Source organism: Eumetopias jubatus, unplaced genomic scaffold, assembly GCF_037043125.1.
Source record: "Eumetopias jubatus isolate StellerSeaLion01/CBP00866 unplaced genomic scaffold, mEumJub1_p1.0 scaffold_1, whole genome shotgun sequence".
NCBI classification, from domain to species: domain Eukaryota; kingdom Metazoa; phylum Chordata; class Mammalia; order Carnivora; family Otariidae; genus Eumetopias; species Eumetopias jubatus.
In genome coordinates this window covers 202,304,670-202,329,766 of record NW_028274807.1, presented here as the reverse complement: position 1 = coordinate 202,329,766, position 25,097 = coordinate 202,304,670, and the positions used below count along the sequence as shown (strand labels likewise).

General features: G+C 50.2%; 1 protein-coding gene across 2 annotated transcripts; it reads right to left on the bottom strand.

Moving 5' to 3' along the window:
• Nucleotides 1-1,167: 1,167 nt before the first annotated feature.
• Nucleotides 1,168-7,457, bottom strand: LOC114196391 (C-C chemokine receptor type 1-like). 2 transcript variants are annotated; one of them, XM_028087037.2, is made up of 2 exons: nucleotides 7,148-7,457; nucleotides 1,168-3,676 (listed from the first exon to the last, which is right to left on the bottom strand). In XM_028087037.2, exon 2 carries the CDS (start codon nucleotides 3,626-3,628, stop codon nucleotides 2,546-2,548), a length of 1,083 nt encoding a protein of 360 aa, XP_027942838.1. In that variant the 5' UTR covers nucleotides 3,629-3,676; nucleotides 7,148-7,457; the 3' UTR covers nucleotides 1,168-2,545. The 2 variants fall into 2 exon arrangements, with proteins under 2 accessions (XP_027942838.1, XP_027942837.1); XM_028087036.2 differs by lacking the exon at nucleotides 7,148-7,457 and adding an exon at nucleotides 4,405-5,114.
• Nucleotides 7,458-25,097: the final 17,640 nt, after the last annotated feature.

Sequence of the window (25,097 nt, the reverse complement as noted above, 5' to 3'; positions counted from 1 at the left end):
ACCGTCTGTTAACTGACTGGACTTAAAATAAAAATGTAATAACCCACTTTCCTTGCTTTGCTTCATTTAATCCTCAGGTTAAATCTGCCCCACAGGGGTAGATACTTTTCTTATCCTCACTTTATAAAGAAATTGGGGGCTCAGAGTTTCATCCATTCAACCAGCATTTACTAAGTGCTTACTGCAGTCCAGTTTTACCACGGCTACACAAAAAATGTTAAGTGTGATTGCAGACGTGTGTGTGTAATGCACACGGGAAGGAGATGCATGGCGACATTAGTGTGCTAAGAGAGGCTGCATGAGGGTAGTGGCTAGTGACTACAAATGCTTCCAGTTTCTTCTTTGGCCTTTTTATCTGTTTTCAGTTTTTTGTTTTTTGTTTTTTTTTTTTTTACGGTGAACATTATTGCCTTTGTGACAAGTTAAAACATAATCATTATTTCAAAAATGGACCCGGAGGATATTATAATGACAATCTTTCTCATTAGGATATTTTTGGGGATCAAACAGTGTTTCTTGATGCAGTCTTATTTGACCAAAGTGGTAGACAAATATTTCTTAATTCCATTATGCCTTTTCGCCACACTGCAGAGATGAACTGGCAGGTGTTTGAATGGAAAGCTGAAACCTCCCCCTTGACTCCCGAAGTCTGGATTTGTCCCCATGTTCTGTGTGGAAATGTAAGCCCAGGGCAGTGTGACCGCCTCCTTCCCCAGACAAAAACTGTCTAAACCTTCACGATACCAGCCTCTTTACACAAAGAAAGCATGCACACATAGGAGGTCCCTGACTGAAGGGGAGGGTGGCTGGATAAAAGCACAATTCTAGGGTCCAAAAAGAGAACAGCCAGCCCAATGATGTCCCTGTGTTGTAAGATGGGACCCCCACTCACTAAGGGTACTTTCTGACTGATGGGGTCCTTCCTCCCCTTTGCTGCCCAGGGCCACAGGCTCCACTGCAGTTCCATCCATCCCGCCTGGGGTCTCTGTGCGTCCCTATGCTTGTGTGCTTCCCAGGGCTCAGAGAACTCAGAGAGGTCGACACTGGTCACTGCTAGATTGAATTGATTTGTGAATCAATCAATTGAATTGAATTGCTTGAATTGTGCAAGCAATAATGGGGAAATGGGTAGAATAAATGAGGGTGTAATTCAGCGCAGCCTTCAGAAACAGTGCTTTAATATGATTTATTCACCTGGGAAAGAGACCCCCAACATACTTCTACTCAAAAACAAAAACTACAAGAGTACAGTCGAAGTCCGTCTTTGTCGTCGTTGTAAATACCCACAGGAGAAAACAGACACGAAATTAAAAGAGAATACATAGAAGAGCGCACAGTCGTTGTCTTTGGGTAGTGAGAATTGGGTGCTTTGGGTGTTCTCTTTTTCCCTTTGAGTTTTTAAGCTGTGTTTTTGTTACTGGGAAAATGATTTTAAAGAAATACACATCCTAGGGAAAAGGGAAGAAAGACGTGATGACCAGGAGGTCCCTGGTGAGAGATCAAGTGTTAAGGACATTTAGGGGAAATATGTTTCTTTTACTTAAGGGTCCTCTCAACCTTCCACATCAAGGTGGGTGAGTTCCCACCTCACCGCCCCCCTCCCTCTCAGCCTCAGACACTGTCAGCTTGCACACCAGGTCATTTTTCCTGCGGATGGGTCCAATGTAACAGCCAGAACTCTGATCCGTGAAACCAGAAGGCTTCAGTGGGGAAGCAGAGCAGGGAAACTGACCCTGTCTCCTTTTGCCTGATATTAATTTCTGCAATAAAGCCATCAGAATGTACTCCCGCCTCATCCAACTTACAAGGAAGGGAGATTCTGGAAAATACTCAGAAAGAAGAAACTGGGAGATGGAAATAAAGACTCCCTCCCCTCTGTGGCTATTTCAAGAAGTCAAACGTATTATGCGGGCGATCTGTGTCTAGCCCACTGCCCGAATTGTTTTGATTTTTGCAAATATAAAAATTCTCCCCAAGGGCCTTCTCCGTTCCACTGCCCAGGGCAGTTCCCTAATCCTATTTCCCTCTAGGGCTCGAGTCGTTCCATCATAGAGTTCTCGGTTCCTCGGGGTTTCCAAGAGCCTAAACCCTGCCGTGGGGTGGGGGTAGGTGAGGTTGGGGAGGAGGCTGCTGGCTCCTGATGGCTCCCCGATCAGAATCCAGTCCGCAGGAAATCACTACTTCCAAGTGTAGTGGTGGCGGGGGGAGGGTCAGGGGCCCCGGGATGCTCAGTGGCTCTATTTACAAATGGTGATGCTCACAAGTCTGAACTCCCCTTTGGGCCCAAGCTCTTCCCTGACACCCTCCGTCCCGGTCTTCTGGAATGTCCCATTCCGCTCCTTCACCTCCTTTCTACCACGGAGGAGTTCTTGGAGAGGACTCAGTCGCCCCGGAAATTATTCAGTCTAGACGGCCATTAAACTTCCTCACCCCCACGCGTCTGCAATTCTGTGCTGCGCCAGGTGTCCCAACGTGCCTCGGCTTGGGTCAGCGTGCCGGGTAGGTCGCCCTTGCTGGGTCCCGGACCGGCCTCCAGGGACCCGAGTCAGAACCCAGCGGAGAGTTCATGCTCCGCGGTGGAGGGGGACACGGAGCTGGCCCTCTCGAGCCTATCAGTGGAGAGGAAGGGGAGCCATTTAAGCAGGCGCGCGGACAGCAGCCGGCTGAACAGCTGGCGCAGGTACCTGCGGAACCTCTCCCCGACGAAGGCGTAGATGACGGGGTTGGCGCAGCAGTGCGTGTAGGCGATCACCTCCGTCACCTGCAAGGCCAGGTCCAGCTGTTTGCTCTGCCTGCACTCATCGGTGAAGAGGCTGTCTTGGAAAGCAGAGACCAGCACTGCCAGGTTGTAGGGGGTCCAGAAGAGAAAGAAGACGATCATGATGACAAAGATCAGACGGACGGCTTTGGCTTTCTTCTCGTTGGGTCGTTTGAGCAGAATCTGTATGATCTCTGTGTAGCAGATGATCATGACCAACAGAGGCAGAACCAGCCCCAACATGTTCAGTTTCAGAGCCTGGAACTGTTTCCAGGCTTTGAGGCTTCCGTGAGGGAAGTGGAGGCTGCAGGTGCTATGGGAGAACTCCCGCTGGATCTTGGAATAGTAGAAGCCTGGGATGGAGGCCAAGATAGCCAGGCCCCAGGCGCCAATGCTGGTGATGATCCCAAAGATGACAGTCCGAGCCCTCAGGGCAAACACGGCGTGGACGATGGCCAGGTACCTGTCGAAGGTCAGCAGGATGATGAAAAAGATCTCGCTATACAAGCCTGTGTAATAAAGCCCCGAGAGCAACTTACAGGTGCCATCACTGAAAATCCAGTCATCCTTTAGCTTGTAGTCGATCCAGAAGGGCAGCGTGAAGAGGAAGAGCAGGTCTGAAATGGCCAGATTGAGGAGGTAGATGCTGGTCATGCTCTTGAGCCTCTTGTACTGCATGAGGACCAGGAGCACCAGGATGTTGCCCACCAGGCCAATGATGAACACCAGCGAGTACAAGGGGGGCAGCAGCTGAGCTCCAAAGGCCCTCACCTCTCCCTTCTGGCATGGGGTTATGCCCTCATAGTCATATTCTGTTGTCATGTCATAGTCCTTTGTGGGGGCTGAGGTTTCCATCCTGGCTTCTTGCATGAGTCAAGGAAGATGGTTTCTGTGTACTTTGCCAGGAAAGGCAGTGGGCTGCAGACAACAAAGATGAGGCAGTGATTATAGGTCCTCAACCACCTGACAACTGTCTACCGAGTACCAACTGTGTACCAGGCCCTGGGACGCAACCTTGAGCAAGGGGGATCTGGGGTCCTCTCTGCCCTCATGGACCCTGTAGTTTAACAGCAGGCATAGGCAGTAAGCACATGAGCCCACCGATCGTTAACTCAATTACCTTGGCACTAACTGTCATGAAGGAAAAGTCCACTGGCTGCAGAGCACAGACGGAGGGAGACCTCACCACACTGCTCCAAACCAGTCCTGCCCACGGTCTTCACATTGGACTTAGTGCTAGACAACTCCCCCCACCCCCCCGCCACAGAGGGGGTGCCACTGCTGTTCCCCAGTTTAGAGGTGATGATGCGGGAGTATATGGTAAGGACACATATCTTTGAGAATGAGAGCTGGAGTTTCTTTTCATGTGCATCCCTGTCTCCAATCACAGAGCAATGATTTTGCACTGTGGGGTCTCCAGAAGGAAGCTGAGAGTCCAAAACTTACAAATGGATCTTCAGGGCTAGGGGAGATAAAAAGGTTCTTAGCCAGGGATGATGTAGCATGGTGGGGGCACATGTAAATGTGTAGGGTTATTTTATTTTATTTTTTTATTTTTTTGGTTGCCATAGAGACTAGGGGATGCTACTCTCAGGTCATTCAGTAAGCAGGGCCAAGGATGTCCTGTAATGCAAAAATTATCTTACCCGCAGAGACCCATAGTGCTGTCATAGTGAAATTCTAGAAGGCTAGCCCCATCCCTTAGTAGATGAGGACCCTGAGGGCACCAGAGTGGGTCAGCTTGGCTCATGCCATACACGTGGATCCACAGGTCATTCAGTAGGCCTCCTGTGAGGGCCATGAGGAGGATTCAGAGGACAGTACGGTCTGGGAGGAATGGGGTGACCTGATGGGAAGAAGAAGGGATGGGGGGAAGGGGAAGAGCTTGGGACAGCCTCGAGCCATGAGGTATTGTGAAGCAACCAGGCGGCAGCTGGAGTTCTGCTGAGATATGCTCTTAGATATTTTTAACCAGGGTTGCCTTAAAACAAAGAAAAACAAAAAAGAACCACTAGAGAGCTTGCCTTCATAGGACTTCCCGAGCCCCCGATTTTCAGCACTCCCTTTCAATCCTTTCCACTTACTACAGACACCTCCCCAAAGGGAGCGTGGGCTTTCATGCAATCTACTAGCTGTGTGACTATGGATGAGTTAACCTACCTCTCTGAGCCTCAGTTTCTCATCTGTAATGTGAGAAAGTAACACCTTGCAGGGCTACTGTAATATATGAGAAAAGCCACCCCCTAGTACCTACTGGGCCCTCAGTAAATATTGGGGTTCCTCCTTCCCTGCACTGACCCTTCTCTGAGGCCAGTCCCTGGCTCTGATCCTATTCCGGCTGATGTACCTGCTCCCTCAAGTCCCCCCCCCCCCCACCAGTTCTTTCTATAGTTAATCTGGAGAATGAATTCTGCTCCCCGGGGGTGGATCGGGACAGTCCCTTCCATGAGAACTGCACTTTTGAAATTTTCAGTAGGTTGCCACCAGTCAGAAAAGTAGCCGGTACCTACATCATAATTCCCACCCTGAGTCTGGAGTCTCTAGCACTCTTCCTTCTAAATTGCTTAATGAATGTTTCCTTCCTACAAAATTCACATTTCTGCAGTGACCATTGGAAAGTAAGGCACCCGGGGTGGGGGAGGGGGACAGGGTCAAACACCCTGGCTGGGGGACTGTCATTTCCAGTCAAGTCCATCCCTGTGGCTGACTCCTCCAGCTCTGGACTTGCCTCTAGCCCCCCAGCCCTCCTTGTGCAGGAACCCAGGCTGGCAGTTACTTAACCAAACTGTGTGGACCATTTCTGATTTCCTCTGCCGCTGCCGGTGTGGATGGGTCGGCTTGGCAGACAGCATTTTTGGATAGGCTGGCAGGTTTGTAGCAGAAGCTCCAAGCAGCTTGGAAGCACAAAGAGCAACTGGTGCACGACTGAGCCCAGGAGCCCGGTTTCTGGGGAATTTTGGCAAAGGTGAAGGCAAACTCAGTCAGCATTGCTCGTGCCATTTGAATAGAGACTCGCCTTCACCAGCCCCCTCCCCCCGTCCACCTCCAACTCCATTGACTATTTTCCCAACTTGCCAGGCACCACGCAACAACTCTGGGAGAGAGATGGCCTGGCATGGGGCCATGGAGGGAGACAGAAGGACCCTGTTGCCACCTAGCCCCGCTGAAATCTGCTGCAAAGTCTGCCCCAAGGCCACTGGGCATCGGTCAGCTGGAGCCCTGGCGCCCCCCAGAACCTTGCAGTGGCAGCAACCTCTAGCCTGGGAGCTGGTGAAGTCTTTGAGCAGAAAAAGCACAGTCTGCAGTAATAAGACACCCAAGCCTGGTGGTGTACAGGGGCTGGTTTATCCTGGTTCATAGAGACCAATCGTATGCATCTCTCCCCAACTCTGCATTCAGGGGGCAAGTAGCTTGAAATCAACCATAGTGCGGATATTTACACCATAGAAATCTACAAACACTAGAAATCAGAGCTCTTTTTTTTTTTTTCCAAGAGAGCCAGTTGTTAAACATTTATTGGCCCTTCACTCCCCACAGTCTGCATAGCCTAGAGCTATCCTGCTAGTCAGAGTGGGGACTTAAGGGCGAGAGAGTGGTACACAGCCTGGTGACAAGCTATGCAAATTTCTGTGAGTTTCTAACTCTGAAAATCTGGGCCACTCCAGAGTTTATGGAGGAACAGTTGAAATAGATACCTCCAAGTAGCCCGCATGCCCCTCTGTCTTCAGAGCAAATTCTGACCTGCCTCTTTGTTAGTAGAACAGAATGTTTGCATCCCAAGAGGACATCTCCCTGCTTTCGGGAGGGTAAAATCCTGCCTCCTCCAAAGACAAATCATCAGGCCTGATTGTGAGGCTCTTTGGTTCTAGTCTTCTCAAGAAATTGGTCCAGTATCAAATCATCCTGGCATCTGCAACGTTTTTTCTAATTAATATTTCCCTTTTGCTATAATTTCTTCATACACCATGTTTGGTTTTTGTTTACACAGGGCAGTTTGGTAAGTGATTTCCTCTTGAACGGTTTTTCACAGAGATCCTCTTGTTTCTTAACTGACTTTAGAAAGGCTGATTTTCTCAACCAGTCACCAACAACCAGTCATTCAGGAAAGCTTCCCCTTTTTAGCCAAAAAACCCATTTTACATCTGAGCACCCAGTCTTATAAATTCACCCCTTGTCAGTATTGCTATACAATTAATTGCCTTATAGATGCATCGATGGGGTACTTAGGTGTTTGCTTGGGCCTTGAAGAATTCTTCACCTTTGAGGAGACAGACAAGTAAAGAATGTCCTACAACATGAGGACCACAGTCCCACCTGGCTGCATGTATGTCTGCAAACCAGCTTGCCCTCATAGTCACTAACAAGACAGAAAAGACAAGTGCCACTTACTCTGGTCCCTAGGGATTTTGTCCACGAAGTCTTTGTTTTTGGAGCTTTTAGAATCTTTATGAATTCAAGGTTCAACGTCCTGATTGATCAGCAAGTCCTCAGCTTCCTGTGTGATGATTGAGGACTCCAGGGTTCACAGTCTTTCAGAATGACAAGAAGGGGACAAAGTTCTTCATTTTGTATCTAGTTGGGTGTCCATGAGTGGCCACGACACCCTCCAGTGGCTGTTCCTCAAGGCTGGGTTTGCTCGAAGGATTTTCTCTGCTCACTGAGCTGTGCTGCTCCCTGGGGAGCTCTGCCTTAAGGGGACTGGGGTGGGTGGGGTTGGGTGGAGCTGAGCGGGGGAGAGGTGGTATGAACTGTTCCCAGAATTTGTGAAGCAATCGAAGGCTGAGATTATGCATGGGTGTTGAGGGTTGAGGGAAGGCGGGGCATGGAGGTACCGTGGTCAGTGAGTAGCCTTTTTTTCTTAAAGCTTGCAAATGAAAGGGTTTAAACCAGAACCCCAAATCCTGTTCCTCAAAATGAGCTGGCTGATAGCCCAAGAGAGGCGACATTTTCTCTTTGGCGCCCCCTACGTCTTTCACCTTTGACCATTTGCTGTCCCTCTCTGCACCCCGTTCTCTGCCGCACCAAACGCCACTGAACAGTTTCACCTCAAGGAACCTCCAGCCTGGAGTGAGCCCAGGTCTCTGGGTTGGGTTTCGGCCATTCCTTTCTTTCTTTTTTTTTTTTTAATTTTTATTGTTATGTTAATCACCATACATGACATCATTAGTTTTTGATGTAGTGTTCCATGATTCATTGTTTGTGCATAACACCCAGTGCTCCATGCAGAACGTGCCCTCCTTAATACCCATCACCGGGCTAACCCATCCCCCCTCCCCCCTCCCCTCTAGAACCCTCAGTTTGTTTTTCAGAGTCCATCGTCTCTCATGGTTCGTCTCCCCCTCCAGTTTCCCCCCTTCATTCTTCCCTTCCTGCTATCTTTTTCTTCTTCTTTTTTTTTTTTTTTAACATATAATGTATTATTTGTTTCAGGGGTACAGATCTGTGATTCAACAGTCTTGCACAATTCACAGCACTCACCATAGCACATACCCTCCCCAATGTCTATCACCCAGCCACCCCATCCCTCCCACCCCCCACCACTCCAGCCATTCCTTTCTGATCACAGGTTCCTGTTCTATGCGCTGGTCCAACCAGGGGCCATGGCCAAATCCCAGCTCTGTCCTGGAGATAAGAGCAGATCACTACGCCTTCATAAGTCTTGGCTCCCACTCCAACAAATGAGAATGTTGAACACTTTTTTAAAAAAATTTTATTTATTTATTTGACAGAGAGAGACACAGCGAGAGAGGGAACACAAGCAGGGGGAGTGGGAGAGGGAGAAGCAGGCTTCCCGCGGAGCAGGGAGCCCGATGTGGGGCTCGATCCCAGGACCCCAGGATCATGACCTGAGCCGAAGGCAGATGCCTAATGACTGAGCCACCCAGGCGCCCCATAGAATGCTGAACACTTTCGCTCGTATGCCCAAGGTCAGCTTGTAGGTGAAGTGTGTCACAGAGCACCTGGCCCAAGGGAAATTGTCTGATAAAGGATGCTTCCTGCGACTCTCCCTACGGCCGCCCACACCTGCTCTGCCACTTGCCTACCCCTCCCTCGGATTCCACCTCTTCTCCCTAACATGGGACCCCGCTAGCCTTCTTCACAGATGGTGCAAAGCACCGTTTCAGAAAGGAATGCCCATGTGCTTTGGAAATGTCACTTGTGCCTTCAAGGCTGTTTCCTCATCCGTAAAGTGAAGACTTTAGACAAAGTCTTCAAAGGAACATCCCACGAGTTTTCTGGGCTCGGGTCTCCACAGAGAGTTGGGGGAAGAGGGAGGCCAAAGGCGACCAGACCGACAATGAGGGATAAGGGCCTAAGAAATTGCTGCTTTTGTGCAGAGAGCAGGGCGCGAGGAGAGCGCTGTGATGAGCCCAGCAAATCAGACAGTCCTGTCTCACGTCCTGGGTCCACCTCTTGGTAAATTTGGGTGTATTACTTACGCTTTTGATCGTCTCTTTCCTCTTCTGTAAAACGACGCTAATGATGCCAACTTTATAGAGGATTAAAGGAAGATATGTACATGCCTGTGAATGAAGGATTTGGTGGAGTGCTTGAGACATTATCGATGCTTGCCTTGATTTGGGTTTCCCCGTCAGGGGCAAACCCTGGAGTGGAATGCAGATGCAAGGAGTGTATTTACAGGGGATCCCAGGAAGCACTGCCGGGGAGGGGAAAGTGGGTCAGGGAAGGAAGTGTGGTGATGAGGGGAGCATTGTAGAAGGCAAGTGGCACCCGGGCCTACTAGGGAGCTCAGGGAGCCCCCCAGAGACACCCCCACTGTGGGGCCAGAGGTGAGCGCACCGGGCATGTATGTGTCAAATCTCTATCTGCCCACCACTGGCGGAGGGCTGCTTCTCGCTGGCTTGTGTCCCTGAATATCATCCCCAGGAGCTCCTTCTCCACCCACGCACAGGGCTGGCCATTCAGGCAGTGGCCGTAGCCCTAGATGTAGTGGGGCAGGTGGAAGTATTAGTAAGGCGCACACCCCAAGATTCTAACCTTGACTTCGCCTAGGTCTCTGATCCCTTCATTTGGCACCCCCTTAATTGGTGTCAACCCCTGACCTAGCCTGCCGACCCTCTTCTTTCATCTCGCACACTTCCATTGTGTGGAATTTTGACATCTGATGCTGACCAGGCCGTTCCTGCCGCTCCCTTCCTGTCTCAACCTCAGTATCCCAGAAATCTCATGCTTTGTTTAATCAAGACAGGGCAAGGCCAGGCTCCCTGACTGCGTGGAGCCTGGTTCTCATGGAGGCTCACCCTTCAGGTTCCAAGTGCTACATCCATAGGTGAATTTCCACGAGGGAATGGCAGTGCCAGGACCACGGAGCTCTCTCTGCTGCCCAATGTGTCGTCTTCGTCTTCTCTCCCCTCTGTTCTGCTTGGCTGCCCTCTTGTGCTGGGTCATGTCCCAATGCCAACGAGGGTGTTGGGCACACCCATGACCCTTCTCGTCCTGCCTGAGTCATCTAAGACGTCACCTCCTCCCTGAAGCCTTCCCACTCTGCAGCAAGAAGTCATCCAGAAGGGGCAGATGCTCGAGCTCTGAGAGTTTTATGTTTTTTCGTGGGGGGGCAGTGGAGGTCCCTTTATTTACACCTAATTGCATATGTTGGATACTTTTGACCATAAACAGCAAGGCAGTCCACTCAAAGTAGCTCAAAAAAATTTAAAAAAAGAATAGAAACTATTCTTTTCTCACAAACCTAAATCTTAGCTCTGATTTATTATTAGTCTCTAACATTCCCTTGTAATAACTGTCGATGATTTCACAATCCACACGTCTCTGTCTGCAGCCCGACCGCCTCACACGTAGGGGCTAAACATCACGATGACATTGTGGTGTGAATCTGTGGGTCTCATGGGTGTCCCCTTGTGGCAGTAGGTGCTGGTGCTCCATGAGGGTGCCCCAGTTTTCCACGCAGCCTCCCTTCTTTGCATGGGGGGGCGGGCGGGGAGGTCTCAGGCATATGCAGGGACTGCTGAGCGTCTTCAGGCACAGCATCAGAAGTTACCTGATGTCCCCTCGGCAGGCACCCGCCAGTCACAGCAAGTCACAGAGCCCAGCCGCAACCAAGGAATCGGGGAAGGGAAAGACTGTTTCAGCTGGAGTCGTCGGGTCACACTGTAGAAGGCCGTGTGTGCCCCAGGACCAGGAGGGCCTGGAAGCCCTATTTTACCTTCTACCGAAGTGCGGGTTTCCTCCAGCTCTGGGGCCAACGGGTTCCTTGAACTCCTCCGCCCTCGGCCATGTCTTCCACGTTCCCCAGCCGCTCACCCCCGCGATCCTAACTCCGGGCTCTCACCACCACACCATCCGCGGCCCTTCATACCTCGGTCCCCAGCAGCCCAGCCTCTGACTCCACTCCTGTCTTTCCTCCCTCCTGCCACTCGGCACCGGTGGTTCCTGGACCCCAGTGGGTTGTCAGCTTTCCACCGACCGTCTGCCTCCCCCTGTCCTTGCTGTGTGTCATTATAGTCCCTGCCTCCCCTCCTGTCCTGGGCTCCTTTCTGACCCTGTGGTGTCCACCCCCCAAAATCCAGGCCCGGGCAGAGCCAGCTCCGCACCCCCACCCGCAAAGTTGAACGCGGCCGGAGGGAACCCCGCAGGCATCCTGCCTGGGACCGTGCTAAAGGAATGACTGGCCCCACGGGAGGGCCCACGGTCACCCGTGGACAGTACGGTGGCGCTATAACTTTCTGACGTGCTCAGACCAGCTCTGCTCCCGGCCCGGAGAGGGCTGCTGGTGCCCCCTCCAGGCATCATGACCTCTACCAGAAGACAGGGCAGCCTCTTCCTTTTGTCAGTTTAGAAGAGAAAGGAAGCTCCGACGAGTTCTGTGAGAAAGCAGCCCCTGGAGAGGTCGAATCTCTCCCGGGCAACCAGGGGCAGCCCTTCCCTTGGCCTTTTCCAGGCAGGGCCTGGGTGACACAGGCCACAAGAGGGAGAGCACCTCCTCGCTGTTCTGTCACAGGGCGATGCTTAGCAGGAAGCAGACACTGGAGGGCAGGGTTTGAGAGCTTAGAACCACCCAACAATGGGAAGGAAGAGCCCATGATCCCCCACCCAGCCTCTTTCCTCGCCCCTTCCCGCCCACCCGATGGCCAGGTCCCCGGGGGAGAGGAGGCTGGTGAAGAGCCCCCGGAGCCTGGCCGCTGGGCCTGCAGAAGCTGCTGACCAGACCACGGCAGGTCGCAGGGCTCGGCGCCCAGGAGAACTGAGTAGTAACTCAATGTCGGGAGGCAGGGGGTGCATGAAGAAGGTGATCATAACCCTTCGTACCTCAGATTGAAGCTGCAGTGAGGTGTGTGTACCTGTCGCCTCTTCTATCTCGTCTGAAAGCTGAACCCCGTGGTGGGCTCCTGCGGGCACCGGTTCCCTCCCGCCTTCATCTATGCCCCACCCATGACGTGCCCTCTGTCTCTATCATGCCCGGGGCGGTTAGGGGCCCCGGGTGAGTGAGGCAGGGCCTGGAACTCGTGTTCACTCCAGGGGAGGTCTGGGAGCTGGTTAAGAACAAAAATTCTCAGACCCCACCCCAGACCTGCCGAATCAGAATCCCCAGGATCGGGTGTTGGGCCCAGGAAGCTGTAAGTCCTCCGGGGCGTCTTATTCATGTTGGAGTTTGAGAATCGTTGCTGGACACTTGCTGATTAATGTGTGATGGCAAGACCTGAACCCACATCCGAAAATGCAGACCACAGGCCCACTGAAGGAGAAACTGCATTTTCACCAGATCCCCCCAGGGATTTGTTTGCACATCATGGTGTGAGACACCCTGGTTCTAGGACGTCACGGTCCAGTGGGATATCTGTGTAGGGTTGAAGAGATGCTCAGAGGAAGGGGGATGGAATTCAAAGCATCCTACAGAGACGTTTACACCTCGTCCAGGCTAGAGAAATGAGTCTGTTGCAGAACCAGGGACAGGAGATGGATGAAGGATGACCCTCAAGGTGTAGACGCTCAGTAAACATTGGGTGACGGCTTGACGCACAGAAGGAACACACACCAGCTGGGCTGCCCAGATAGACACGACTTCCGAGCTCCACCCGGAGGCTTAGCGGGGACCCCCTGGGTCCTGACCTCACATCTGGTCCCTACACTGTGTTGGTGAGTTCGAGGAAGGAAGTCATGCCTACCCATTGCTGGCGGGAGTATAAATCGGGTACCCCTCCAGGGAGGGATGTTTGGCCATGTCTATCAGAACTGAAATGTGTGCATCTTTCATTCTAATTCCACTTGTAGGGATTTATCTTACAAATATTTACACTGGTGGCAGAAGACACAGGTGACAAGGATGTTCCCTGGGGGCTGGTTCAGGAATATTGTGCAAACTTCTGTGTTGGTACAAAATGCTCCCAGGCTGGAGGGACCCAGCGCAGGTCGCGTGCAGGATGCTGCCAGTGGGGGCAGGTACCATGTGTCCGGAAGGAAGCACAAAGAACCGCTAATATTCCTGGTCTCTGGTGAGGGAAACAGGTGACGTGGGGAGAGACGAAGCTTCGTTTTCACTGTACGTTATTTTGTACCCCTTGGCTTGCATCTCTCAAAAAGTGGTCCAAAGACCCCTAAGGGTCTCCCAAACCCATCCAAGGGGCCCCTAACGCTTTCCTTTTTCCAGCTATGTAGCTGTGTGCGGCAGGTTTTCCTCCACAGACTTCAGCCGAAGCAATCCCAACAGAAGGGGGCCGAAGCAGCTTTGGGGATCCAGCCACTCTTCCCACTGACATTTTTTTTTTGGTCTGGGAAAATATAATTATTTTCATGAGAGTATTATTTATGTTATTATGTAACAGTTTTCATTCCTGTTATTTTAAGCGAATTACTAAAAACTTTTTAAGTTCTCAGTTTTGATTACTGTGACAGTAAATATTAATAATCCGTGTAAACAAAAAGCTCTTTGGTATCTGCAATCACTGGAGAGCGTACACATTCCTGAGACAGAACCCCAGTGCAGGTGCGGGGCAGACCCATACAGTTATGTTCTTCTAAATGCTTGACTCCACCCATTAGTAGTTAGGGACCCAGGGCAAGTTAACTATTTTTCTGAGCCTTGCTCTGAGTGCCTTAATAAGATGATGCACATAAAGTATTTAGCACATGGTATATACTCAAAAAACACTGTTATGACGGGGCCCTAAACCCTGCAGCCGACTCAGGCTACTCAACTGAACTTTCAGTGACATTAAGGTGGCAGCTTGACCTTGGCCCCACCGAAGACTTCACACTGGAATTTGGCCAACACTACAACGTCAATGCCTTTTACATTCTTCCCTGCCAGAGAGCTGATACGGAACCAGCTCACCACTGCAGGGCAAGGACAAGCCATGCACATACGGGGTGGGGAGGGGGGGGGGATGTTTGCAGGGCTTTAATTATACCTCTTTGAGCACATAGGGACCTAATTAGAAATTTTGTATCAGAGCATACAGACCTTTGGTCTGGGCAGAAACTAGCTTTTATTTGAATGTCTGCCCCTTGCACAACTAGCTGGGGCCCAGTTCCCTAATCGCAGGGGGATTCCCTCGATTGGAGGTGCACCCACCCACACCACAAGACTGCCACTCATCAGCCCGGTCATCTCCATGGAGGGAGGCCCTGGCCTTGCCCACTGCCCTGTGCGGGGTGGGGAGGGGCTCTGGGTCATGTCACACACGCAGAAGTTCTAGCCCGGGGTTTGTGCCTCTGGTCAAAATATCTTGTACCCACGCTGGACTTCCCTTTTCTGCACTTTCTAGTCTCCCTCCTGTCTTCCTTTTCCTTCTGTGGGTTTTGTGGGGGAGTGAGGAGGGATGGCGCTGTTTAGTTCTGTTTTCTGGCCTTCATTTTTGGTATTTACTCTGCCCACTGGCACCAGCTGCTAGCTTCCCTATCATTGAAGAGCATGTTTAAGTTTTTTCATCTGAGAATCTTGTGTTCTTTCACCCCTTACAGACCACGCCTCCCCAAGGTCCCCAAGGGTGGCCGAGGGGAAGGTCCCATGAAGGGAAGCATCTTCTGGCCTCCTTTGTCCCGCACCAGCATTTCCTCTCCCAGAGTGGCCCCAGGGTGCCCCTCAGCCCCAGCTCCAGGGCCTCCGCCCCCCTCCCCCTGAGCATGCTACTCCAGGGCCTCCTGCCCCAACCCAGCATGCCCCCACCCCCTGCTCCAGGGCCTCCTTCCCCCACCGCCCCAGCATGCCCCCATCTCTTGCTCCAGCGCCTCCTCGCCCCTCAGCATGCCCCCACCTCCTGCTCCAGGGCCTCCTTCCCCCCCGGCATGCCCCCACCTCCTGCTCCAGGGCCTCCTCCCCCCCCAGCATGCCCCCACCTCCTGCTCCAGGGCCTCCTTCCCCCCCCCCCGGCATGCCCCCACCTCCTGCTCCAGGGCCTCCTTCCCCCCCGGCATGCCCCCACCTCCTGCTCCAGGGCCTCCTCCCCCCCAGCATGCCCCCACCTCCTGCTCCAGGGCCTCCTTCCCCCCCCCCGGCATGCCCCCACCTCCTGCTCCAGGGCCTCCTTCCCCCCCGGCATACCCCCACCTCCTGCTCCAGGGCCTCCTTCCCCCCCAGCATGCCCCCACCTCCTGCTCCAGGGCCTCCTCCCCTCCCCCAGCAGGCCCCCACCTCCTGCTCCAGGGCCTCCTTCCCCCCCAGCATGCCCCCACCTCCTGCTCCAGGGCCTCCTCCCCCCCCAGCATGCCGCCACCTCCTGCTCCAGGGCCTCCTCCCCCCCCCCCCCGGCATGCCCCCACCTCCTGCTCCAGGGCCTCCTTCCCCCCCAGCATGCCCCCACCTCCTGCTCCAGGGCCTCCCCCTCCCCACTTCACAGCGCTACTCTCTCATCTTTAATTCCCACTTGGAGCATCCTCTCCTCTTTCTGATGTTTCCAGTCAGGCCTGTTTCATGATGTCTCTATAAGGAGGACCCAGAGTCCCTTCAAAGGCCTTTACAAGATGGCTGTTGGGGGGCCTCCCCAGGTTGGGTGAACTTGAGGCCCGTTGGGCCTTTCTACCCTGGGCTTTCATTTCAGTGGTCTCAGTTACCCGGAGCACTGGGGAGGGACTTTCCCCGGGAGAAGGGGCAAAGACCTCCAAACCTCCTTCAAGAGTAGAGAGGACAGTGGCTCTGGCTTGAAGGGCCATGACCTCCCGGGCCCGCCATGACCCAGTCCTTTCAAGAGCAATCTTGGACTCTGGCAGAGGCTTCCTCCAGCGCCCTGACATTGAAGGTCCTCCTGAGGTCTGGGCAGGAGAATTCCCGTTTCAGAATGGTGAGGTTGGAGGAACCAGGACCGGACTGTGTGCCGGGCCATCACCACGGATTCCCATCAATGCAGCAGCCCCGCCCCCTCCCCATAGCCCCAAAGCGTGGCCCCAGGCATTCCTGGGTGGGCAAGGTAGAGGGGAGTTGATGGGGGTGTCACGGGGACAGATGGACTTCTAGCCCGGTTGGGCACATGAGGGATCCGGCGTTCCAGCCTCGGATGAGACAGGGAGAGGGACTGACAGCCTGGCTGTGTTGCTCTCATCTCATTTGTGTCTCTTGCTGCTGCCTTGCCATCCAGAGCACCAGTCAGGCAGCCTTAGGCTTCCCCTCGAAGAGTGCTACCAGGCTGCTGGTGGAGAGCTCAGGAGAAAAGTCTCCAGGGTACCCCTCTCCTGGGCCCCTGCCTCAGAGAACTGGCTCCCCGGGGCCTGGGTTCTACCTTCTGACTGCACGTTGTTCCTGCCTCCCCTCATTGTCCAAGCATCTCCCAGCAAGCAATAAGCACCCCAGCATCCCAGACTTGGATTCGAATGATGGCTTTATCAGATTTCAACTGTGTGATTGTGGGCAATTTTCTTTACCACTTGTCCAAGCCTCAGTTTCCCCATCTGTAAAACAGGGATAATAGTATTTCTTTCTCTGGGTTGTTGCAAGAATTAAATGTGATTTACTATGTGCCTGGCACTTGGTGGGTGTTCAGCCGATGGGAGTTATGTAGCTCTCTATGTCTTCAACCCAAGCCTCAATCAAACCAGCAAACGTGGGCGGAGTGTCTCCTGTGTGCAAAAAAACCATCCAAAGGCCCCCTTCCCCCCACCTCCATGCCGAAAAGGGGAAGGAGAGAGTATCTCAAGGAAGTACCTTAAAAACTTCCCTCCTGCATCAGCCCAAATTACCATTAATGGCGGTGCATGCCTTGTTTCAAAACTTGGATTCTGAACTTATTTATGTATTGACTAAGACACATGATTTTATTATATCATGGAGCCTGTATTACGTCTTTTCTTTCTGACTAGATTGTGAGCTTCTCGGCAGCTGGACCCACGCTCCTTCCTTCCGCGTGGGTTTTCCACGGTGCCCAGCACCCAGTTGCACACACAAGAGAGACCGATGAGAGGAAAGCAACACAGCCAGGCTGTCAGTCCCTCTCCCTGTCACATCCCAGGCTGGAATGCCGGATCCCTCATGTGCCCAACCGGGCTAGAAGTCCATCTGTCCCCGTGACACCCCCATCAACTCCCCTCTACCTTGCCCACCCAGGTGCTAGAGATCCAGACCTGCTCATTAAGATGGAGGCTTTTATGTGTGCACGAGACCACAGCTGAGGGTGGAGTTTGACATCTCTTGTTCAGAGTGACATTGTCAGGCATCTGCTTGAATAAATTCATTTTCCCTTTTCATCCTGCCTCAGTGTCAGGAGTGAGAAATCTTCCTGCTCCTGAGAAAGAGGGTGAGGGGAGAAGGAAGAGATGGGAGAGACTTGTGTCCCGTGGCTGGCCCAGAATCTGTCTGGGCAGGGGTGGGCACGAGGCTGAGACCCTAGCAGAGGTATTGGAGAATGACTGGTGTCCCTAGCAGGGCCCAGAAGCTTCAGCCTGGGCAGTGTTGCAACTAGAATCAGCGTCAAGTGTGACTACCCTTTGGGTAGAAAAGGGCAGGGATGCCCATAGCCAGAAACAGGCTGAGATACCTCTCTTAGAGGAGGGACTCAGAGACAGAATAAATTACAGACTCCTAAGAGTCAGTATGGAAATGATCACCTAATTTTCTTTTAGATAGGCAAAAGACTTCATAGACGAGGATATCCAATTAACCAACACATACGTGAAAAGGTACCCAATATCACTAATCATTTGAGAAATGCAAATTAAAACCACAGTTTTAGATAAGTAGGTTAGAGATAGCAGCACATACCCACTGGGATGACTAAGTAAAGAAGGAAGGAAGGAGGGAAGGATAGAAGGATTCCTAACCGTCAATACCAAGTGTTCGCGAGAATGTGGGTCAACCAGAACTCTCACGCACTGCTGGCTAAAGTACAAATCGGTACAACCACCTAGGAGACTGTTTAGCAGTACATAAAGGGAAACATAGGGCTTCTCTTTGAGCCAGGAATGCTACTGAAAGCTATATACCCAAAAGAAAGACGTGCATATGAACCCAAAATATATGCACAAGAGTATTGCTAGTAACTTTATTCAGAGCAGTCCCAAACTGAAAATCCCAAATTCCTATCAACAATAAAATGGGTAAATTGTGGTATATTCATACGATGAAATGCTACACATCAATATAAAAGAATAATCTGTTGCTACTCTATACTATATTACCTTTCTATTGAGTTCAAGAGCAGTCCAAACTAATCCATGGTGATAGAAATAAAATAAATAAAATAGCAACTACCTCCGTGGGTACTGACTGGGAAGTACCCACTCAAGGAACATTCTGGCTTCTGGCAACGTCCTGACTGGTGGTTACAAGGGTGTATACGTCTGCAAAAAACTAAGATTAGTGTGCTTCAGGCATTTTACTAGATGCATCCTGCATTTCAATGTAAAAATCTTTAAATTTTTATTTTGAGATAAATCACCCAGAATGTGACTGCTGGGCTGCACTGTAAGCACATGTTTTTAGTTTTGTAAGAAACTGCATCCTCTTTTCCAGAGTGGCTGTGTTATTTTATATCCACAAAAGCAATGTGTGGGTGATCCAGCATCTGGTTTTGTCACTGTGTTTTATTTCGGGCATTCTGACAGGTGTGTGGTAATAGCTCGCGGTAGTTTTCATTTACATTTTTCTTTTTCTTTTTTTTTAAGACCTTATTTGACAGAGAGAGAGGCAGTAAGGGAGGGAGTACAAGCAGGGGGAGTGGGAGAGGGAGAAGCAGGCTTCCCGCTGAGCAGGGAGCCCGATGCGGGGCTCGATCCCAGGACCCTGAGATCATGACCCGAGCTGAAGGCAGACGCTTAGCCAACTGAGCCACCCAGGCACCCCCCATTTACATTTTTCTAATGCCTAATGATATTGAAGATGTGTTCATGCACTGAGTTGCCATCTGTATGTCTTCTTCCTAGAAATGCCCATTCATGTCTTTGCCTGTTTTCCAACTGGATTTTTTTGCTTTTGAGTTTTAAGAGTGCTGTACATTTTAGATACAAATAGTTTGCTGGGTATGTTGTTTACAGATATTTTCTCTGAGTCTGGAGCTTATATTTTCATCTGCTGCATAGAGTCTTTCACAGAGGAAAGGTTTTCATCTTGATGAAGGCTAATTTTATCAGTTTTTCTTTTTACGGTTGGCACTTTGGGCGTTGAGTCTAGGAACGCTTGACCTTGGCCCAGACGCCAGAGATTTCTCTTTTGTCATCTCTGGAGTCTTCTAGTTTTACATTTTACAGTGAAGGCTGTGATAGACTTGAATTAATTTTTGTGTAAGATGTGAGGTTGAGGCTGAGGCTTATTATTTTCTTCCTGCCCTTGGATATCTACTTTCTTCAGCGCCATTTGTTGGAAAGGCTGTCTTGGCGCCTTCGTCAAAAAGCAGTTGGGCATCTCTGTGAGTCCAATTCTACATTTTGTGTTTTATTCCATTGATCTATCTGTCCCTCTGTGAAAACCACGCTGCCTGGATTACTGTAGCTCTATATGACACCCCAAAATCAGATAAAGTGATTCCTCTGGCTTTAGTCCTCATTTTCCAAAATTGTTTTTAGCGGTTCGAAGTCCTGTGACTTGGCATGTAAATGTAAGAATAGTCAGCTTATCTATGTCTTTTTCTACAAAAAGACCTTGATGGGGTTTTAATCTAAATTGGTTTAAACCTATAGATCAATGGGGGGCGGGAAATTGACCTCTTTACTATGTTGAGTCTCCCAAACCATGAACGTAGTCTGTCTCTCTCCATTTATTTAGGTCTTTGGTTTTCTCCACCAGCGTTTTACACTTCCCAGCACCAAGTCCTGCAGATGTGTTGTTAGAATGATACCTAGGTATAACCTAAAAGCCTTTTGGAGCAACTGTAAATGGTATCGTGTTTTCAGTTTTGGCTTCCAAGTGACCATTAATATATAAAAATGTGATTGATTTTTGTTTGTTAGGGCTCCCCCCACCCCCGCAACTTAGCTAAACTCTGTTACTAGTTCTGAGTTTTTTGGTAGGTTCTTCAGAATTGTCTCTGCAGATGACCATGTCACCTTCAAACAGGGACTACGTTTTATTTTCTCCTTTTCAGTTGATGCACCTCTTATTTCTTTCTCTTCCTTATCGCTGGCTAGGATCTGTGGTTGGGTAGGAGTGGTGAGAATGGGCATCTCGGCTCGTTCCCGATGCTAGAAGGAAGCATTCAGCCTCTCACCAACAAGTGTGGTGTAGTCACTTGCTCTCTGTAGTTGCTGTTTATCATGTCAAGGAAGTTTATATTCATAGTTCACTGTTTACCATGAATGGGTGAACGATTTTGTCAAAAGTTTTCTCTGTGTTACTACTCGGCAAATGTTACTACCCATTTCTTGTAAGATTTTGCATTTATGAGCATAAGGTTGTTCATAGTGTTCTCTCTTGATCCCCTTTTTGGCTGAAAAATCTGTAGTGATACCCCCTCTTCAGTCCTGACATGGATTCGTGATTGGTGTTTTCTCTCTCTCTCTGTCTTTCATGTCTTGCTAGAGGTTTACCACTTCTAATGATTTTTTGGGGGAAAAACAGCTTTTTGTTTTGTTGATTTTGTGTGTTGTTTCTGTTTTCAGTTTTATCAATTTGTTTTGTCCTTCTTCCTACTTCCTTGGGGTTTTTTTTGCCCTTTTTCTACTTTCTTGAGAAAGAAACTTAGATTACCGATTTGAGACCGTTCTTTTCTAACCTAAGCATTTTGTGCTGCGTGTTGGCCCCTCAGAGCTGTCTCAGCTGCACCCTGCTGATCTCGACTCATTATATTTTTGTTTTCATCTAGTTCTATGTATTTTTTTTTCTTTCTTTTAAGACTTCCTCTTTGACCCATGGATGATTTAGAAGTGCATTTTTAAATTTTCAAATGTTTAGAAACGTTCCTGTGATTCATTTTTAGTTGATTCCATTTTGGTCTGAGAATGTATTCCGTGTTATTTCAATCTTTTTTTAAAAAAATTCTGAGGCCCTGGATGTGGTTTATCTCGGGAAATGTTCCATGGGCACTGGAAAATATTGACTAATTGTGAAGGCATTGAAATCCTATATTAATTCCCTTCCTGGCCAAAGTTACCTGCAGAGGCCTTTTTCACGAGCAAAGCCTGACCGATATAGGATGGTTCTATCCCGCACCACACAGCAATCCCTCCTGAAATCCCCTTTGCACTTTCTGTCTTCTTTTCCCAAACTCCTTCTCAATCTGCTGCCCCATTGCTGAGTGTCTTCCCTTTGGGCTCCACAAGGCCTTGCCAATCCCCCGGGTGTCAAGCCGCATCTTTCTTCCCAGACCTCCCATCACACCCACCCCCCGTGCCACTCGATCCTTCTCTTACCTACAGAAATCTTTCCTCTCTCAAATTAAAAAACGTGTGCCCTCCTTGCCCCCATCATCTCATTAAGAACCTTCTTTGTGACTCATCCTCCTTAGAATGCAGAGGGGACTGTAAGCAGCGAATAAAACTCCCCACCTCTGGGGCTGTGGTGCGCTTGTCTTCTTGACCACTTGCCCTGAGGTCTAAGCTGAGGGATGCTTATTCTAGAGTCTAGAATCCTTCTAGAATCTTTGAACAACAATAGAATCTTGATATTCTTGATGATCTGGGTTATTTTGAAACCTGCTGCTGCTATTTCATAGCTCCCACAGGAGTGGGAAAAGGCTGTTGTTGACTTGTTCTCCTCATGCTAACAGCAGAGGCTTAGGAGTCCAGAAGGATCAGGGCACAAACCTATTCTCTGCCACTGGATGGCTGTGCTGCCACGGTGGGTCATGTAATCTCACATGGCTTTCATCCTCACCTGTAACTTGGACACCTCTAAATCGTGATGAGAACCTGACAAACCATGGTAAACACTTGGCATGAGACTGTTCAAAAGAGGATAGTTCTTCTCATCGTGTGTTATTTAGGTGTGATGGTGTTGCTGTCACACCTTATGTCAGTATCTCTTGCTCCTTCTTCTTCCTCGCTTTCCTTTCACCTTCAGAGAGCTCTATGCAGGCCCGAGAATGTTAGTAACTCCTGGGCACACCGATATACCCGTCTAGCCTCTCTTGCATTTACGTGTGGTTGTATCACTGAGTTCTAGCCCATGGAATTGGACAAACACGGTGTGAGCAACTTCTAGGCCTGTTCACAAAACCCTTTCATACTCTTTCCCCTACCTCTTGGGTGAGGTGGCTGTATACATGGTGACCTTGGTGCCAACTAGAGTGATATGTAAGGTGCCTCGCTCCCTGAATTAATGATTGGAGGCAGACCGCCACCAATGAGTGATCCCGATTAGCCACACATGATCCAGAAATCCATGTTTAAGCTCATTATGCGTTTTGGAATGTGTTTGTGAGTAGCTAGCATTTTCTTTTTTTTTTTTTAAGATTTGTATTTATTTATTTAACAGAGATAGTGAGAGAGCACAAGTAGGCAGAGCAGTAGGCAGCGGGAGAGGGAGAAGCAGGCTCTCCACTGAGCAGGGAGCCCAATGTGGGTCCAGATCCCAGGACCCTGGGATCATGACCGGAGCTGAAGGCAGCCGCTTAGCCGACAGAGCCACCCAGGCGCCCCTAACTAGCATTTTCTTAACTGATGTAGAAATTGGTACCTTGAAGTAGTGTCGTTCAAATACCTCAAATATGTAGTATTGGCTTCATGTTCAGGCGGTGGGCTGCAGAGAATATGATCTTAAAAACTGGAAAGATGTGCTGGCTTGGAGTTGGGGGCAGAGGGGGGATGGACAGCAGAGGGGCACAAGGAATGTCTTGGGGGTGATTGCAAATGTTCCATATCTTGACTGTGGCAGTTGCTTCCCAGATATGTACGAGGGTCAAAATTCAACAGACGGATGCAGTTTATTGTCCAAAAATGGTATCTTAATAAGTCGATGCAAAAAAGCAACTGCCATCTATGGTAAATTCCCTATCTTCTATCAGGTTCCCAGACCCTTGAGGTGAGGATTCACATGTGAGTAATTTTTTTTTTTTAATTTAAGTCCTAGTGAACATGGAGTGCAATATTGGTTTCAGGAGTAGAATTCAGTGATTCATCACTTACATATAACACCCAGTGCTCACCATAACCAGTGCCCTCCTTAATCCCCATCACCCACCTAGCCCACCCCCACCCACCTCCCTCCATCAACCCTCAGCTTGTTCTCTGAGCACTCTCAGAAGCAACCAGAAAGCAAGGGAGTGAGACAGCAGGACTGGTCAGGAGGAAGTCAGCACGAGTGACCGCAGGCAAAGCACCCCCTCCACCCCATGTGCATAATGTGCACATTTTCTTCCGATTGTTTTTTAAGGAATATAGAATTAAAGCATAGGTGTTCGGATATAAAAGTCAGCGGCCGGATCTTGGGCATGGGCTGCTGGAGTGGGCTGGGAGTCCAGGCCAGGTGCACACTCCGCCAGCCCAGCCCTGTGCCACACCCTGACCTCCAGGGAGGCAGCGACTGCGGGGGGGGGGGGGGTAGTGTTGGGGGGGCACGGGTGGGGCTGGGATCCGGTGCAGGGGTGGGGTCAAGGCCCGGCCCCACTGTGTTCTGGCTGTGTGACCTTGGGCTCATTGCTTAACCAACTCGCCTCAGTTCTCCTCTGAGAAATGTTAAAAAAAAACTCACTTACCTCACAGGCTGAAGGAGAGACCTTTTACTCACGACCAAACACGTGAAGCCCTTCGCAGAGGCCCTGGTGTGACACAGATGCTCAGGAAAAGCTGTTTTTTTTTTTTAATTTTTTATTGTTATGTTAATCACCATACATTATATCATTAGTTTTTGATGTAGTGTTCCATGATTCACTGTTTGCGCATAACACCCAGGGCTCCACGCAGTAGGTGCCCTCTTTAATACCCATCAGCAGGCTAACCCATCCCCCCACCCCCCTCCCCTCTAGAACCCTCAGTTTGTTTCTCAGGGTCCATCGTCTCTCATGGTTCGTCTCCCCCTCTGACTTATTCCCCTTCATTCTTCCCCTCCTGCTCTCTTCTTCTTCTTTTGTAGGAAAAGCTGTTTTTATTATTAAACCATCATTTCTCCGCCCCTCCTCCCCTCCCCCAACTTCCCCACCGGGAACAACAGCTCCCCAGCCCTATCACTCATGGCCGCAGTGAGCCCCTTATGTCCTCTTGCATTCCTGACTGGCGGGCCCTTCCTCCAACCCCCACACTGGCTCTTTTATCTTTTCCAGAGCAGAGACTCGGGCACATTTTTTAACTCGGGCAGGATTCGCACCTTGCCAAACAGAAGCTCAACACGTTTAAGAAACAGATCCAGGTAAATCTTGTTCTGTGAAAGCGAACCATCAGTCCTCTCCACCGTGATGTCCCACTTCGGTGTCCTTCCAGCCCCTGGGGTGCCTAGACACCCCCCGACGCCATACTCCTGGGTCGTGAACAAAGCAGCAGTGAACTTTTCTCGAATGCGAGAAGCATTTCCTGCTGCTGTTGGGAGAAAGAAATGAGCACGAGGACCTATAATCTACCATCCCTTCTAACTCCTGCCTCCCTTGTCCATTTTATCTATTTTCTCCCTCCTTCTCCTCCTCCTTCTTCCCCTTCCCCTCCCCCGCTCACAGATCCAAGGGCAGCCCATCGCAGGGTATAAGGGAACATGGAAGAAAGGACTTCACTTTCTACTCCACTGACATTATGCAAGTTTGCTCCTGCTTATTCAGGGGTGTACTGTAGCCGATACCCCGGGGGGGAGAAAACTGTATTTTCTGCACCATTTCTGAATCATTGCATGCTTTGTTTCTTCGCCATCCTATTTATTTACTCATTTTCACATTAGAGTTTTGATGTTTACACGGATGAATGAAAAAGAACAGAGCAAAACACACAAAATGGTTAGAGGGACAGTAGCGGCACCCCAGAGCTTCACAGGAATGGCCTGTCGGCGCCCTGGGGTCTGTTTTCAGGCTAATCTGAATACGCAGGT

Coding starts and splice junctions, on each gene's coding strand:
- LOC114196391 (XM_028087037.2), bottom strand. CDS start 3,628: ATGCAAGAAGCCAGGATGGAAACCTCAGCCCCCACAAAGGACTATGAC.